The following is a 19,175-nucleotide window of genomic DNA, read 5'->3' on the forward strand; positions in this document are numbered from 1 at the left end:
CAAGACTTTCATCCTGTTTACTTCTCAACTTCTTTGTTTTCTAGAGACAGAAAGAAGCATATTTTTCTGAGCACAATGTTTAGCCCGGGTTGTGGCGCAGGCTGGTGAGCAGAGCAGCCAGCTGCAGCCAGCTGCAACAAATCACTCTGACCAAGAGGTCATGAGTTTGAGGCCAGCTCGGAGCCTGCCTTTGTCTTTGTCTTTCTTCTATGTTAAGGCATTGAATGTTTGCCTTATATGTGTAATGTGATCCGCCCTAAGTCCCCTTCGGGGTGAGAAGGGCGGAATATAAATACAGTAGAGTCTCACTTATCCAACGTTCTGGATTATCCAACACATTTTTGTAGTCAATGTTTTCAATACATCATGATATTTTGGTGCTAAATTCGTAAATTACAGTAATTACTACTTAGCATTACTGCATATTGAACTACTTTTTCTGTCAAATTTGTTGTATAACACAATGTTTTGGTGCTTAATTTGTAAAATCGTAACCTAATTTGATGTTTAATAGGCTTTTCCTTAATCCCTCCTTATTATCCAACATATTCACTTATCCAGCGTTCTGCTGGCCTGTTTATGTTGGATAAGTGAGACTCTACTGTACTGTAAATAAATAAATAAACAAATAATTTAGCCAGAGCCCAGGCATACTGTCTTTGCTCTGGAGCTCTATCACAAAACACAGTAATGGTTCGCTCCCTCATAATTGCAGGTTCAGGAAAATACCATTGGCTCTTCACATTTAGGTGGGAAATTTTGGTGGATTTGATTATTCATGGATTTAATTAACATGGTATCTCTTGAAATCTCTAGGTCCTCCAGTGTGATTCTGTGGTCAACATGTCAGAAGTTAACTGCAGAGTTGTTGCTAAAGGACCTAAAGATTTGCATTAGCATCATCTATCTAGCACAACTCTATGGATGTCTGGCCAAAGTTGGCCACAGAGTTTTACTGAAGGATCTAGAGCAAAGGTGTCAAACTTGTGGCCCTTCAGATACTTGGATTTCCAACTCCCAGAAGCCCTAGTCAGCTTGTCTAATAGCCAGGAATTTTGGGAGCTGAAGTCCAAAACACCTGGAGGTTTGACACCACTGAGGTAGAGATTCCTAATTAGGTGTTCCTTTGGGTTAAAAAATTATCATTTTTAATATTTGCTTTTCATTGAAACATAGAATCATAGTTGGAAGAGATCTCATGGGCCATCCAATCCAACCTCCTGCTAAGAAACAGGAAAATCGCATTCAAAACACCCCCAACAGATGGCCATCCAGCCTCTGCTTAAAAGCCAACAAAGAAGGTGTTCCACTGCTGAACAGCTCTCATAGTGAGGAAGTTCTTCCTAATGTTCAGGTGGAATCTCCTTTCCTGTTGTTCCGCATCCTAGTCTCCAGAGCAGCAGAAAACAAGCTTGCTCCCTCCTCCCTATGACTTGCCCTCACATATTTATACATGGCCCTCATCATGTTTCCTCCCAGCCTTCTCTTTCGCAGGCTAAACATGCCCAGCTCTTTAAGCCGTTCCTCATAGGGCTTGTTTTCCAGATCCTTGATCGTTTTGTGGGAATCTTACATCCCTAACCCTTGAAAATCTGGAGACGTAATGTTTCAAAACTCTAGAATGCATCGTTCTTCCTTTAGTGTGGAAGAAACAAGCCTCTTACCCTTCACAGGTCGTCCTTGGACGGGGAGCACATACTCTTTCTGCTTTTGCATAATCTGGTAGGAAAAGTCCATCAAGCTCTTGCCCCCAATTTCCACCTCATAGGAGCCACTGGGAGAGACCCTCACAGTCCAAGAACCCCTGTCACTGACAGGAGATACCTTTACAATCTTGTGGTCAGCAGTGTTGATTATAACACTGGAGGGCGATGTGGCACCTGCCATGGGATGACACAAGAGGTGGACAGAGTTAGAGGATAGAAGTTCAGATGGCAAGTGACCCAAGGAATGTTATGCCCTACTATCCCTTTGCATCAAAGGCCCTCCTTCATCCTTTGCATCGCAGACAAACGTACCTGAAGGCTTCAACACAGCGATGCTAAATGCAGAGGAGCTTGAGCTCTTGACAGAGACAGTGATTTCTGTAATGGTCTCATCGACAGGGAAGGAGAACTGGGTCCCAGTTATGAGACTGCGAGCCACTTTCACTGGGGCAGCATTTAGAGAGAGCTCCATTACACCTAGGATCTGGGAGAGCTGTTTTTTTGTGGTCCTTGCGTAGTAGCCACCAAAATAAGCAGCTAGCTCTTCGTAGATATTCGCGTAAGTTCTGGCAGCAATATCTGTGGAGATTTTTGTTTATTATTCTATTTAAAAGGTTTATTTACTAATTTCAAAACATTGTATGTATTACAGTTGTCTTATTGCACCATCTATTCCCAGATCTATACTCCTCCCACCCCTACTACATCATTCCCCAGTTTGAATTGCATTATATGGTCAGTGTAGACTCATATAATGCAGATTGAATTGCACTGAGTCTACACTGGGTTGTTGTATGGAAAGTATTACCCATCTTTGTGGATTGTCTGTTTTGATAATCTGGATTATTATGGCAGTGTAGATCCAGCCTTGGTGGAAATGAAAGAGAATTTAAATAAACTCTTACTGAGTGGGAAGGAAACAGTAGATACTTTGAAATATTGCAGGATGGATAATACTTAATCCGTCCTGCAACTAAATTATCAAGCTTGCAGTTTTTTAATTTTAATTTTTTTGAGCTAAAATGGAAACAAAGTGCTATCATTATGTAGAATGAAAGTGTGGTTACTCAGGGTTGTCCTTCATTTTGTGCCATTCTCTTGTCATTCCCAATAGATAATCCTAACATAATTCCACTTCTTTAATTAGAGCCCAAAGTATCCTAAAAAACTATCTGAAGAAGTAGTTTTATATCCACAAACGCTTGTGCTAAAATAAAACCAATTAGGTTCTTATCACATTGCCACTATGATGCAGATTGAACTAGATTATAAAGCAGTGTATACTCAATGTGTTTTCGAAGGCTCTCATGGCCTGGATCACAGGATTGTTGTATGTTTTCCAGGCTGTATGGCCATGTTCCAGAGGTATTCTCTCCTGACGTTTCGCCCACATTTATGGCAGGCATCCTCAGAGGTTATAATCCAGTTCATTTAAGTTTTCTTTCATTTCCACCCAGGCTGGATCTACACTGCCATATAATCCAGATTATCAAAATAGACAATCCACAAAGACGGGTAATACTTTCCATTAGGACCAATAAAATAATATCTATATCTTTCACAAACTACCCCAAAGAATTCCTGAAAGTGTTTGCTCTGGTCTCTTCAATTTAGGCTGGATCTATGCTGCCATATAATCCAGTTTCTGGATTATCTACTTTGAAGTGGATTATATGGCAGTGTAGACTCATATAATCCAGTTCAAAGCAGGTAATCAAAGCAGGTAACCTGAGGCTGGATCTATACTGCCATGTAATCCAGCTCTGTCACTCCTTCCCACCTGTCACTAAGGAGGCTGTTCAGGTCCTGAACCGGTGCTTGGCCGCTGTGTCGGACTGGATGAGGGCCAACAAATTGAAATTGAATCCAGACAAGACAGAGGTCCTCCTGGTCAGTCGGAAGGCCGAACAGGGTATAGGGTTACAGCCTGTGCTGGATGGGGTCACACTCCCCCTGAAGGCGCAGGTGCGCAGTCTGGGGGTGATCCTGGACTCATTGTTGAGCCTGGAGCCCCAGGTCTCAGCGGTGGCTAGGGGAGCCTTCGCACAATTAAAACTTGTGCGCCAGCTGCGACCGTACCTTGGGAAGCCAGACTTGGCCACGGTGGTCCACGCCCTTGTTACATCCCGTTTAGACTACTGCAACGCACTCTACGTGGGGCTGCCTTTGAAGACTGTTCGGAAGCTTCAATTAGTCCAACGGGAAGCTGCCAGGTTAATAACTGGAGCGGCGTTCAGGGAGCGTACTACTCCTCTGTTACGTCAGCTCCACTGGCTGCCGATTAGCTACCGAGCACAATTCAAGGTGCTGGCTTTAGCCTATAAAGCTCTAAACGGTTCCGGCCCAGCTTATCTATCCAAACGTGTCTCCCGCTATGACCCACCTCGAAGCATAAGATCGTCGGATGAGGCCCTGCTCGCGGTCCCGTCAGCCTCACAGGTGCGGCTGGCGGGGACGAGAGACAGGGCCTTTTCAGTAGTGGCTCCCCGCCTATGGAACGCCCTCCCCATTGAAGTCAGGCAGGCTCCCTCCCTCCTATCCTTCCGTAGGAAGGTAAAAACTTGGTTGTGGGGCCAGGCTTTCGAATAAGAATCAGCAGCATTAATTACTATTATGTATACTGGAACTCAATTGACAGACCCAGTCTTTTAAACTTGTACACGCCTATCTATATTTTATAAATGCATTTTATGAATGTTATATGTAAGTTAATTTTTTAACTAATTTATAGTGTATTGTACTGTTTTTATATGTCTGTTTTATTGTAAGCCGCCCTGAGTCCCCTGTTGGGTGAGAAGGGCGGGATATAAATATTGTAATAAATAAATAAATAAATAAATAATCCTGGTGATCTGTTTTGGATTATATGAGTCGACATTGATAATAGTCCACTTCAAAGCAGATAAACTGGATTTTATATGGCAATGTAGGCCCCTTCTACACAGCTGTATAAAATCCAGCTGTGTTTTTATCTGATTTGAGCTGGATTATAGGACAGTGTAGACTTGGATAATCCAGTGTAGACTTGGATAATGTGGATTATCTGCCTTGATATTCTGGATTATATGGTAGTTCAGAAGGGGACGTGGGTGGGGTCTGAGCCTACACTGCCATATAATCCAGTTCAAAGCAGATAATCTGGATTTTATATGGCAGTGTACATGGGGCCTCAGGTTATTGTCTTCAGGATTCACTTACTTCTCCGTTTGCGGCTGGAACAGTATCCGGTGAGGAGATAGCTCACTGTAGACCCAGTCGAATCCCCCAGAACTTTGATCTCATCCTTCAGCCCTGCATCTTTAGCCCCCGCATCAGTAAAGGAGAAGATCTTTGATCTGGAAAATGTGAAATGGACACAGTCACCCATCATTGTTGGAGGAAAACCTTGGTGCATTTGAAAATAGTTGGAAGGCGGTTGATAGTGTAATTAAATTGTTTGGTTCCAAATGTCTTCGAGTAACAATAATACACATGAAAGGGATCTAAGGGTCTAAGGCCCCTTCCACATTGCTCTATATCCCAGGATCGGATCCCAGATTATCTGGCAGTGGAGACTCTTATAATCCAGTTTAAAGGGGATAATCTGGGATCAGATCATGGTATATCCCATGATATGTAGTGAGTGTAGATGTAGGCCTTAGTAGACTATAAGATGAACGTGAGTTAACAGTGTGATGAGACAGTTTAAAAAGTCAATACAATTCTAGATTGCATCAATAGTGTCTAAGAAGGGGAAAAAAATGTAAGATTTTCCAAGACAATAAAACAGTGGGGGCCTTGGTCTACCTAATCGGAATATTTTGCATCTTGTTCTTTAATCTGGTTGAAGGATTGGATTTTACTGGAAAATGACAGACTTCTGCATCTTGAATGTCATGATCTCATATTTGGATGGCATGGCTATTTGTGGCATAATAATGTGAAAGTAAATAAAGACTTCAACAACCACTTTGTAAGAAGGACTGACTTAAGAATTTGGAATGAATTTAGAACAAGACTAGGTAATAAAATACCATTTTGGATTTCCACCCAGGAAGTACATTTTATAACCCAAAAGGGACAACAAATATAAGATAGACGGCACACAGAGAGTTGTATGTTTTCCGGGCTGAACCTCACAACCTCTGAGGATGCCTGCCATAGATGTGGGTGAAACATCAGGAGAGAATACTTCTGGAACATGGCCATACAGCCCGGAAAACATACAACAACCCTGTGATCCCGGCCATGGAAGCCTTCAACGGCACACAGAGATTTAATGGTGTTTGAAAAAGAAACAACATAGATTTAAAACACAACAGAAGTTGTTGGAGGAAGGAGTGGAATTCAATTGTTACAAATTGTTACAAATAACTTTATGAAAAAGACAACATGGATAAAAATACTTGAATTTGAAGAAAACAAAACTGATTTAAGAATCAGTATATGCACAGATGATGTCTACTTCATTGAAAACATTATACATTGTTATTGAATATGGAATTGGGGAAAAATAAGTGAAAGAATGTCTGATTCAATGGGCACAAAATATTGGACAGAACACTGACTTGCAAAGATGAGAGACAATTGGTCCTAAGAATGAAAAAAGACACTTTCTATAAAATGATGTATACGAGATAGTACATATCTTCAGTCAAGCTGGCAAGGTTATATAAGTATGGAAATGTGGTGGACATGAAATAAAGCAAAAGAATATTGGAGACTGATGCAAATGTGTTACAAGATAAATTTAAGATCAGAATACAGCGGGATTCAACTTTATTTCTTTTGAGACTTCCAAATGTAGAAACAACCATGAATTCCAAGTTATTGCCGTATATGATCATTGCAGAAAGACTACTCTATGCACAAAAATGGAATAACAAAGAACTATCCATAAAAGAAACTGGATTATAAAATTGACAGGAATGTTTAAGTTGCCTTGTTTAATAAAGAAAAAGCCAATGTTTTTTTTTTTAAAAAAATGGGAACCGTTTATATTTTTATGAAGAAAAAAAGAAAATGTGTTGTAGTCTGGCAAGCATCAGAGGGTTTTTCTGAATGTGCAAAGGATAAGGAGGAGGATGGATTCCAAAATGAGGCATCTGTGGGTGTTCAGAGGGAATTTCAGGCAGATAAGGCTATTTTGGATTCCTCAGCTCGTTCCCAGGAAAATGAAAGTACCAGTTCCCTTGGGAAGATGGGTTTTCAAGAGAGTGTAGATTAGACCTGAGAATGCAAAAAGCAGGCAAACTAGATATTCTCAGAGGATTCAAGATAAGACTTTGAAGTCCAAATGTGTTTGGCATGATGTCATGGGTGCCTGGCAGACTTAAATTAAGTGGTTCCAGGCCTCTCAGAAAAGGCAACGTTGTTAATGGGGATCGGTCTCCTGTTAATGATTCCAAGTTCATGATTCCTGTATTGTCAAGATTCCTGTTTCATGTTTCTCTTTATGCTTGTGTATTTTTGGAGGAGTTATCTTTTTTTTAATATAAAGTAGATTTTTAAATAAAAAATCTTACCTCCCAGGCAACACTAATTGCTGTGATTCATGGACATTTGTGTCCTGCCAGAGCCATTATGTGAATCATAAAGACATTAAGTGCACTTGGAAAGGACCAGGCGCAGAGCTTTTTCTATTTCTGCCCCTGTCTTATGGAATGCCTTGCCACCCTATATGAGAGCCATGTGTGAGTTAGGGCCTTTTACCCTAGCACTCAAGACCTGGCTCTTTACTAGAGCTTTTAATCTATGTTAATTTTATTAATATTTGTATGTATGTATTTTTATCTTTTACAATTTTATCTTGTAAATCGCCTAGAGCATCGAGGATGGAGGGCGATTAATAAGTAATTAAATGATGATGATGATGATGATGATTAATCCTTTTGCTGAAAAAAATGATGTTTTTCTCACTTGCTCAGTTGAGAAATATGAGGAGTTATCTTGAAGAGGTTCCTATTTCATGTTCATGAATATACCTTTGGATTAATTTTGAGATTCTAGATTCCTTGGTTTTGGTGTTTAATCTGGCATTTTTTTTATTACTGCTACTGAACTCTGGCTTTTTTTGTGTATTGCAATTTATATCCTGGCTGTCTCTTTTGGATTTGCCCTTTCCCCACTTTTATATGATTTCTTTAATAAACATTCTTTTATTGGATCACTGGATTCTGGTGTGGTGCAGGGTGAAATGAGTGTTCCAGTGCTAGGGTGCAACAAAATGTAAAAATGGTTGTGGAATAGAAGAGTGAGTAAAACATTGAGATAGCAAGGTAGAACACAGAAAAGATTAGAGGGGTTACAATAATACTTTCATTGTGTTCCTTTGAAGTAGGAAGTCCATTGTAACTTTTTATTTTTTATTGTTTTTTTTTAGTGGTGTGATTGGGGGAAAACTGGTTTTAATTGGTGTATATAGTAATATGAGTTTTATATGTGGAAATTACTGTCTCTACACAGTGGTATAAAAACTCTTATAGTGTTGAAAATAATAATAAATATATAGATTTGAAAACAGGGTAATGTTCCATTATCTGGGCAGAGGCCACAAGAGGGTGCTAGAGAGGGAAGGATTGACCATTTTATAGGGGTGGAGAGTGGGGTTGAAGAAGGAAATCATTTCCTTATGTTCCTTATGTTATTCCCTTCACCCATGTCACTATCATGGAAACAACCCTCATTTATGATATGGGAATAACCAGAGAAAATGGGGGAAATGGTTTTCCTCCTTCGACTCCCCCCATAAAATGGACTATCCTTCTCTCTCTAGCACCCCCTAGTGACTTCCACCCAAACAATGGAACAGTACCGAAAATGGGATCATAGTGTCTATATTGAGTCATAATCCCACTCTATTTTGCTTTGGTCAGCCCTCACTTGGAATATCACTGTGCCCATCTCTAGGCACCACAATTCAAGGAGCTTGACAAATTGGAACATGGTGGACCTATGGAAGTGTACCTGAGGCTAGACTAGATCCTTGGGGTTTTATTACTTCCCTTCAAAACTACCTGGAAGGTTTCCCAAATTGGTCATCTCACTGGTCAGTTGTCTCCATGACCTCTTATGGTCTTCAGCAGAGCTGATTCCCATAATGTAACTCAGAACTCAACATCTCATTAACCCTTTCTTTTCTGGAAAAGAGTATGTTTCAAACTGCATTGCTCATATAATGGGAGGAACCCATTATCACCTAAGTCTAAAACCAGAAGTAGGGCAGGAAGAATGAATGATATGGGAAGAAGTTTACTGGGAAGTAAGCAAAGAAAGGCAAGGAAAACATTACCTTGGCAAGCTCTCTTGCAGTGCCAGTTTCAAACCTCCTAATGACATCTCTGGGCAATCACCGCCCCCACTAACTTTGAGGTTAGAGATGTAGGACTCAAACATATCTACTTTATCGGTCTTCATGACGGGTCCAACATCTGCCAAGAGAAACAGAAGCAAGAGAAATGGAAGCATGAAGGACTGTTAGTGATGGCTGAAAATATCAGCATACTATAAAGGTAAAGGTAAAGGTTTCCCCTGACATTAAGTCCAGTCATGTCTGACTCTGGGGGTTGGTGCTCATCTCCATTTCTAAGCTGAAGAGCTGGCGTTGTCCATAGACACCTCCAAGGTCATACTATAAAGCAAGTAATTTATTTAGCAGGATTTGTTGTTTTTTTCGCAGCATCGTGGAATCATAGTTAGAAGAGACCACAAGGGCCATCCAAGCCAACCAGTGAAATGAAACATTATTTTCCCATTTTCCTGTGGTATTTTATACTGCTTTGATCTTTCTTCTGTCTTCATTGTTTTTTAATTGTGTTTTTTAATTATTCAAATACACAAGCGGACAGATTGGCTACAGTGATGTTAGCTTCCTTATAAACACTGGGTGAACAAAGAATGGCAATTCCAAACTATATAGGCAAGTGCGGATATTGCATTTGGTTTCCTTCTCACCTGGGTCATTGAAGGGCACGAGTACGTAGTTAAAGGGTGCATCAGGAGTTTTAGAATATTCTCGAAGCTTCTTAATGCACTCGATTTTGACCTGTTGGATGTCATCTGACATACTGCCGGTTGTGTCGATTACGAAGGTGAGGGAATAACCTTCCAAGTTGAAAAACTTCTTGAAAGTATCAATGCCAACCTGGTTTAGAAGGCCGTATTCTATGCAAATAAAGAGCAAAATCAGAATATGTTTTTGCTGCAGGAATAGTGGTTTGCACCTTGGACTATGACTCTGGAGACCAGGGTTTGATTTCCCAATCAGCCATGGAAATCCACTGGGTGACCCTAGGCAAGTTATACACTCTCAGCCCGAAAAAACCTGTGATAGTGACAGTGTTGTAGATTGCATTTTTGTTTTCTCAAAAGGGGGCTGTAACACCCCTTGGGTTCTCTTCTACTTAAGGGAAAACAGAGAGAAGCATATTGTGCATGATGTTGTCTGAACATAGTCAGGGTCAGAACAGAGACACCAGCTGCTGAGAACAAAGAACTTCAAAGAGAAGCATACATTTTTGATAAGATTGATTCCTTTCCCTAAGGAACCATCTACACTGCCATATAATCTAGTAATTGATCCCAGATTATCTGCTTGGAACTGGATTACTTGGCAGTTTAGACTCATATAATCCAGTTCAAAGCAGATAATCTGGGATCAGAGTCTGTATTATATGTTGGTGTAGATCCAGCCTAAGGACCCCATCAGATGTACTGTATATACTCGAGTATAAGCCGACCCAAATATAAGCTGAGGCACCTAATTTTACCACAAAAAAAAAACTGGGAAAACATTGACTCCAGTATAAGATGAGGGTGGTAAATTTCAGAAATAAAAACAGATGCCAATAAAATTACATTAATTGAGGCATCAGTAGGTGAAGTGTTTTTGAACATTTACATCAAGCTCAAATTTAAGATAAGACTGTCCAACTCTGATCAAATCATTATTCTCATCTTCTTCAATGAAATGTGCTTATGTATCCTTTTAATAATTATAGATTAAAATAATACATGTAATAATAATAAATACAGGAAAATAATACTTGTAATAATAAATAGAGTAAATTAATAAATGCAATAATAATAAGATCAGAGTGATCTTATTATTATTAATTATTATTAATAATAAATGTATTAATAATAATTAAAAATAGAATAAAATAAATGTAATAGCAACAATAATACAGAAAAATAATAAATGTAATAATACCAATAATAATAGAGAAAAATAATAAATGTATAATATATTCTCGAGTATAAGCTGACCCAAATATAGGCCAACCAAGATCCTCACCCGAGTATAAGCCGAGGGGGGCTTTTTCAGTCTTAAAAAGAGGGCTGAAAAACTAGGTTTATACTCGAGTATATACAGTAGGACTTCCCCCATTTTTACACACTTTAATACATTTCAGGGACAAAGTGCCAGAGAGCCCTTCACATGATATAAACTAGTTCTGTTTGTCATCCATTGCACTTCATCCCTGAAATGTAATCGATGTGTAGAGAAACAGGGGTGGGGAGGAGATAGGAAGAAACCCTATTCTGGGCTCTTGATACGCCTGGAAATGAGAGAAAGTGATCCAAAACATGTGGGATGAGATCTGTCATATTTGCCTATGTTGAATTGTTTCAGTGGAATGAAGGAATTTATTTCTTTATTTGCAGATTTCTGTCCTGCCTTTCTCTACCCTAGAGGGGACTCAAGGCAGCTTTAAATAGAAGGCAGCTATTTGGTGCCTTGACAACAATACAACATTAAAAGACATTTAAAAATAATAAAATACAAGTAAAACAAAAACATTTAAAATCATAATCCACAAGCATAAACCAGGCCATTCCTATAGTCATAATATGGAAATCCATATCTGTTTGTTTGTTGCACAGATTCTCTAAAGGCTTGGTCACAGAGCCACATTTTTACTTTCTTGCAGAAGATCTTTCTTGCAGAAGATCAAAAGGGAGGGGGGTGGTCTAATATCCCTGGGGAGGGAGCTCCGAAGCCAAGGGGCCACCACTGAGAAGGCCCTGTCTCTTGTCTCCACCAGTTGCGCCTGTGAAGAAGGTGGGACCGAGAGCAGGAATGGGTGTTCTTGTGGGCTGTCTCTTATACTCCACCTCTTTTACAAAATCCTTCTGCATGGGTCTGGAAGAGTAATTTTTTAAAATTAAATTTAAAAAAAGGAATAGCACTATTGTAAGATATCACCACTTTGTTTTGCTGCGTTTTCTCCTTCATAGTCTTCTAGGCTTTTGAAATTGTGCTCTTTCCAGCTTTTTAATATAACATTGGTAAAATGAAGGGAAGGAAAGCATGGGAGGAAGTGATTAGTTGTAAAGTGGTTTATAATAACACTGGTAAAAGGGAGGGAAGGAAAGCATGGGAAAGAGAGACCATAGCAAGGGGACCCAACATTCCCCCACTTTCCCCCCCAAATGGGATGTGGTCCAGAGTAATCTTGGCTTTTGATATTGTACTATAGCTAATTTTTTAAATTTTGTTTTTCTGTGATTTTGAGGTTTTTCAAAAAGCAATTGCATTACAAGTAATTACAAGTCATTACATATTTTCTAAAAGGAACACTGGATCATTTTTATCTCAAAAACGCAGTATGTCGCAGGTGGAGTCATTATACCTAAATGGTTAGTTGCAAGCTGTGTTTCCTTCACCATTCCAAAAAAAAAAATGTCTTAATTGTCTCACATCTATACACATAATAAAAGTGAAAATCTGTATGTGTGTATGTGGCACAGGTGTCCACTCACAGAGACAGCCTCCGGCCTCCACAAACAGGCTACAGTTCCCAGTGCTGAGGAACCACCAAGTCACATTGCAGGACATTGCAGGTTACAGGGAGCCACATCCCACTGTCCCTTTCTCTCTATTTGCATGACACCACCCACTGCCTCTCCCTTAAGCCCCCTTACCCTTTCCTAAAGCACACAGCAAACAAGGAATTGGTCCACAACTGAACATACTGGAGAGGTTGGGGAGAATTCACCATGATTTATAGGAGTTGCAGGGACTGGGATATATAGTTCACCTACTGTCTAAGAGCACTCTGAACCACACCAACAATGGACCTGGAACTAACCTGGCACACAGACCAAAATACTGGCAGGCTTTGCGGGTAATTGACCTTGGCATCAGAGAGTCATAGTTCACCCTTATCCAGAGAATACTGAATCCAGCAGATGACGGATCTCGACCAAACTTGCCACACAGACCCAACATGGCCAACTTTGTATACTGACAGGGTTGGGGGTGATTCAATTTGGCATCCGGGAGTTACAGTTCAGAAAACAGTGAACCCAGCCAACATAAGATCTGGACCAAACCTGACATACAGATTCAGCCTGGCCAACTGTAAATACTGGCATGGTTTTGGAGTGATTGTCTTGTGAACCTGGGAGAGAACACTGAACCCAGCAAATGATGGACCTGGACCAAATTTGGAACACAAACCCAACATGGACCAATTGTGAATACTGGGGGAGTTTTGGGAGGATTGACCCAAGATTTTGTGGAATTGTAGTTCACCCACATCCTTATGCATTTTCTAATGGGAGCATTCATAAAAAACAAAAGCAAAGACTGAGTTTTTTCCCTAAGAACTAGAGTAACATATGACCAAACTAATATTACCCAACATCCAAAAACAAACAAGGTCCTTTTCAAATAACCCAGGCATCGCTAGGTACCCAAGCTAGTAAATGATAAAGTTCAGTAGAGACAGGCTGGTGTTCAAGGGCCATCCAGTAGAACCTTCTTGCAGGCAGTGAGACATGAACCAAGAAATCTTGATAGATGGCCAATCAGCCTCTACTTAAAAAGGATACGCCACCACACTTTGAGGCAGCATAGCCCACTAGTTGTCAGAGGCTCAGGCTAGGGACTTACCCTCTCCAACAAAGAAGTTTCTTGTGGCTTGAATGGCCAGTTCAGCAGCTTGCTTGTGTAACTTATAGTGTGGAGAAAGTTTGGAATCTGAAGTCTCTTTGTTGATGCCACCAGTGGGAGGGAAATTCTGGGCTGCATCCTTTATTCCACCATGCCCACATTTGCCTGCAGAAAGAACATGAGAATGAGATGTTGTTGTTGATGATGAGAATGATGTTATTTATAGCCCACTATTCTCCCAAGAAGCAGCTTATGATTTTTAAAAAGAAGTTGACCATAAAATTATGCTGTAGATTGGGGGTCCTCAAACTATGGTCCACTGGCTCGATATGGCCCACTAGGGTCATTTCCCCCTTTTTCTGTCTGTCTGTCTATCTATCTTCCCCAACCCATCTCCCTCCAGGGGGTGACAACTGCTCTTACCGGGCAATTTTCTTCTGCATGATGTTGATCCCAAGTAGCCACTTGTGAGCATGTCTTTCACTATCAGGTTTTTATCACATGAATACCCGCCACTGTTAAACAAAAAGGTAGATTTGCAAAGAGGTTTGATTTGCTCATCCTACATGACATTTTTTTTAAATTTAAATAATAAAAAGAACAATAATACACCACAAATACTTGTATATACAGTAGTGTCTCACTTATCCAAGCCTCGATTATCCAAACCTCTGGATAATCCAAGCCATTTTTGTAGTCAATGTTTTCAATATATCGTGATATTTTGGTGCTAAATTTGTAAATACAGTAATTAACGCATAACATTACTGCGTATTGAACTACTTTTTCTGTCAAATTTGTTGTATAACATGAAGTTTTGGTGCTTAATTTGTAAAATTATAACCTAATTTGATGTTTAATAGGCTTTTCCTTAATCCCTCCTTATTATCCAAGTTATTCGCTTATCCAAGCTTCTGTCGGCCCGTTTAGCTTGGATAAGTGAGACTCTACTGTAAGTAGATCTCATTTATAAGGTTTGGGGCCAAAATTATGGCTTTTGCTATGACCCATGGATAAATCGAGGGCAAAACGTAGAAGCAAAATCTCATCTCCTTGTAAAAACACAGAAAAAGAACATACTGAGTGAGGCCATATAAAATCCAGATTATTTGCTTTGAACTGGAATATATGGCAGTGTAGACTCATATAACCCAGTTCTAATGTAGTAATATACTTTATTATTTTCCACTCTATCTCCCCAAGGGGACTCAGAGAGGATTACAGGGTACACATATGGCAAACATTCAATACTGTTATACACTAGACAAAGACAGGCAGTACATAAACAGAGGCAAGGACTCCTTCTTTTTTCCATCTCCGGCATCTGGAGACTGTGCTTGACTCGGCCATGGGGAGGAGCTGTTGTTTCATTTTTCCATGCCGAGGAGTCTGTTGTCCATGAACACCTTCCTGTTGCTGGCATGTTTTCAGGGGCACCTTTTACCTCCCCGCCAATCAGTATCTATTTATCTACTTACATTGCTGCTTTCGAACCGCTAGGTAAGCAGAAGCTAGGCTGATGTCAGGAGCTCACCCCACTTGTGGCTTGAATTACCAGCCTTCCAGTCAGCAAGATATTTTATAGCTGGTAGTTTAACCTGTTGTGCTAGCTGTATTCTAATCAGATACGGTGAATTATTTGCTTTGATAATCTGGATTATATGGCAGTGTAGAAGGGACCCAAGAGCTAAAGAGAAGGAGAGCATCTGTTTGTTTGAGAGATCGCAATGTTGGAAGTGTAAATTACATGGCTGATCTGAAAATGTTCTACATATAAAATACAGAATGGGATGTAAATAATAATAAAAAGATAATACTGACAAAAAAAACACAAGTAAGGGAGGGCAAAGAAAGAACAGTAAGGCAAACAACCTTCTATCAGGGATCTAGCACAAAGAAGGGACAAAAGACAAACTTGGTGAGATTTTGATAGGAGGGCAAACTCTCAGGTGCAATGCTCCACCTTCAGTTTGAATAGATAACCCTCCTTCAGGGTTTCTGTAACATATGACTTATCCACACATGTAAATTAGCTGTTTGCCAGCTTCTTGTCTCCTGTTATATCATCCCCACTTGCCGACAGGGGGTGCATCTTTTTTTTAAACTGCATTTCTATATCGCTTTTCTCACCCCTGGGGGGGGGGGGGGACTCAAAGCCGTTTACAACATCATAAGTGGCGAAATTCAATGCCTTACATAGATATAAAAATATATCACATATTTAAATCAAAAACATACAACTGTAGATTAAAACCATTAAAACTATAAAAACATCAAACATAAACATATGCATGAAACATGTTATTACAGCAATTAACATAGATCCCTTCTCTTCCCCCACCACCATCTCCCTTGTTGAACTAATTCAGTTTGATACCATTGTTGAACTATTTCAGTTTGATACCACTTTAACTGCAAAAGCTACACTGACATATAAAAATCTACATGTCAGTGTAAACTCATATAATCCAGTTCAAATCAGATAATCTGGATTATCTGATTTGATAATCTAGATTACATGGCAGTGCAGATCCAGCCTCAATGCTGTGGTATTCTGGCAGCTGTTGTTTGGTGAGGCATCAACACTACCTTATCTCATTGAGACATTTCCCCCTAGTAGGACACTGTTTTCTGTCATGGAGAGGCAGAGCTCATCACATGTTCCAGGGTTGAAAAGAGACAGAAATGTCCTGAAAGGAGGGAACTCTGAAAACGGGCTAGCAATCGTATTCAGAGCTCCTACCTCTTATCGTGCTTTACTGACATCTTTACAACCGAAAAACAGATGGGATGGGACCAACCATTCGCAGTCTCTTGTTTCCTATGGAGTTTGGTACAGATCGAGAGGATCCCATGGAAAGCAATGTTTTTAATCTGGTTCATTGTCTCTTGTATCTTACGAGGTGCAATGCAGATCAATAGGATTCCATGGAAAGCAATGGTTTTAAACTGATGCCAGTCTCCTTTAATGTAAAGGGTTTTGGGCAGGGCAAGGGATCTGTTGGATTTTGGATATTGTTGTTTCTCCTGATTAAAAACAAAAAAAGTAATGCTGACCTTGTGATGAATGTAAGTTGAATGGATTGCCAGCTCTGTGTGATGGGGACAAAGAATAGCGATGATTCTCTACTCTTAAAGGGACGGTCACCCATGCTTTCCCCTCTCAATGTGATGAGGTTGAAGAAGGATAATGTACTCATTGACAATGGCTGTATTTTATCAAATTAGACCTGTATCGATCTTACCCTGGTTCTTTGATACAGTCGACACATGTTTTCGTGGCTTTTGGAGTAACTGGAAAGGCCGGACTGGCTCTATTTACTGTAAGGCACAAAGAAAAAAAGAGGAATTCCATTTTAGAGAAACAATTGGATTCCACTTTCTCCTGAAATTTAGCTAGTACAGAGATTTTAACAATTTGTTCAATAACAAAACCAAACTATTGTTTCTTGGTATTTTGGTTTTAAAGCCTATTTCTGGAGTTGCGATACTGATTCGGAAAATTGTATTGGATAGATCACATAAGTTCAACCCTTTTTAGATAAGGTTATCATGATGTTCTATGGGTGAGCAGATGGAGGCTGGTAGATGGCATATATTCTGTATCTCAAAAACTTGAGGAAATAGGGGAAAACTGGTGCCATTTTTGGATTCAGCAGGTCAAATATACCCAGAAACAGGGCTAACATTTGAGGCACATAATATGTGTTGGCCAGTAAAATAATGCAAATGGCACTTTCTGCACTTCTTTCAATCCTTTTTCACAGATATTTGTTATTCCCTGGAAAGTAATTTGAAAGTCCTGCATATGATAAAGCTCATTCATTTGATGATGGTGTGAGAAAGTTGTATCTGATTTTTAAAATAAATTTTAAAGAATACCTATTGAAAAGTATTTTGCCCTTGTATTTAAAGGATGTATTTAACTATGTGTTGTTGAAGGCTTTCATAGCCAGGACCACAGTGTTGTATGTTTTCTGGGCTGTATGACCATGTTCCAGAAGTATTCTCTCCTGACGTTTCGCCCACATCTATGGCAGGCATCCTCTGATGTGGGCAAAACGTCAGGAGAGAATACTTCTGGAACATGGCCATACATCCTGGAAAACATACAACAGCCCTGTATTTAATTATGTTTTAGTATAACAGGACATATTTGCAATGTGTGGTTTCAATTATGTTTCAACTACCCCAGCTCTTAGGATGAAATCTGAAGTGTAAATCAAATGCATTATTGTTATTGTTACTTTTTTTTTTTACATTTTTCAAATAAATCCTTCTCTTTATATTAGATGTTGGGGAACAAATATGGTCAAGCTCATTCCTGGTTTTCCGTATTCAGTACGACTTACACAGGTATTCGTAAGGCTCGCTGTTTCCCATTTCAACCCAGTTGGTGTTGCTGTAGAATTTCTGGAGGATATGGAGGGCTTTCCCAGCACTCTCTCGAGCTGACTCCAAAGCGGACAAAGTCACAGCACCTTTTAGACTAGACATCATGGAGTCCCTCTGGATTCGGAGTTGAGTGATACCTAGGAATTGATAACATGGAAGAGCTTGTTGATACCTATTCCTCCCATCTTTTCATTATGTTGCAGTCTAGCATGGATTCACCTTTGCACCCAACACCACACAGGAGTCCAATAATTCTAGCTAAACAGTTTATATAGAAAAGCAAATACAAAAAAGGCCAAAAGGCAAAAGGTAAGATAAAATGTAATGTCCAAACAGCAATAGGAAAAAGGCATTCAAAAGCCAATCGTCCATGCAGCAAAGAGGACAAGGTATAACAAAAAACAAAACAAAACCCAACAACAACAACAGGAATCAAAACATAGACATAAATCCACAACCAGGAATACAGGGACTTCTTTAAAAACATGAATCCATGAACATGAGTATCAGACTTTCCCAAAGATCTTAAACATAGATGTGGAACAAGACCCAAGATCCACATGGTAATACAGAGTTGCCTGATCTTGCCCTCAAGTAAACAATCTCTTAATTTAAGGAACCAGGAAGTCATGCTTTTTATTTATTTATTTATTTATTTTTCAAACTTATATGCCGCCACTCCCCTAGAGCTCGGAGCGGCTTACAAGAACCGGCTAAAATCAACAATTTAAAAACATCTTAAAAACATCTTTAAAAAACATCTTAAAAATATCTTAAAAAACATCCTAAAAGCACCTTTTAAAACATCAACAACAGAACTCAAAAGCCTGTCGAAACAGGTGTGTCTTACATGCCCTACGGAAGGCCAACAAGTCCCGCAAGGCACGAACTTCAGGTGGCAAGGTGTTCCAGAGAGATGGCGCCACTACTGAAAAGGCTCTGCGTTTAGTTGCAGTTAGATGCAAAGTCTTAAAACTGGGGACTTCCAACAGGTCTTTTGACATCAGCTCTGTTGTTTCAAGGATTTCTCACACTGTTGTTTGGATTTTTCACTCTGTTGTTTTTCACAAATTCTCTGTGATTGCTGTAATCTGGCTGCCTCCTCCTGGAGACTGAGTCTCAGACTTCTACTAACTTCAGGTGTGTTCCCAGGGGAAAGATCTCTCCCTTCCAGCTCCTTGTCTGGTGTAGCTAAG

General features: G+C 39.8%; 1 protein-coding gene across 1 annotated transcript in view; it reads right to left on the bottom strand.

Annotated features, from left to right (window-relative positions):
* LOC103278071 (von Willebrand factor A domain-containing protein 7) overlaps nucleotides 1-19,175 on the bottom strand; it is a 34,241-nt gene that overhangs the window by 12,423 nt on the left and 2,643 nt on the right. The window contains exons 3-11 of the mRNA XM_008105746.3: nucleotides 17,937-18,116; nucleotides 16,830-16,905; nucleotides 14,008-14,099; nucleotides 13,585-13,749; nucleotides 9,639-9,848; nucleotides 8,977-9,115; nucleotides 4,905-5,041; nucleotides 2,019-2,285; nucleotides 1,665-1,880 (exon numbers count right to left, since the gene is read on the bottom strand). Coding sequence (XP_008103953.2) covers nucleotides 1,665-1,880; nucleotides 2,019-2,285; nucleotides 4,905-5,041; nucleotides 8,977-9,115; nucleotides 9,639-9,848; nucleotides 13,585-13,749; nucleotides 14,008-14,099; nucleotides 16,830-16,905; nucleotides 17,937-18,116 — 1,482 coding nt within the window. The remainder of the gene's footprint in view (nucleotides 1-1,664; nucleotides 1,881-2,018; nucleotides 2,286-4,904; nucleotides 5,042-8,976; nucleotides 9,116-9,638; nucleotides 9,849-13,584; nucleotides 13,750-14,007; nucleotides 14,100-16,829; nucleotides 16,906-17,936; nucleotides 18,117-19,175) is intronic.

The sequence above is a fragment of the Anolis carolinensis genome, chromosome 2 (assembly GCF_035594765.1).
Source record: "Anolis carolinensis isolate JA03-04 chromosome 2, rAnoCar3.1.pri, whole genome shotgun sequence".
In the NCBI taxonomy this organism is placed as follows: domain Eukaryota; kingdom Metazoa; phylum Chordata; class Lepidosauria; order Squamata; family Dactyloidae; genus Anolis; species Anolis carolinensis.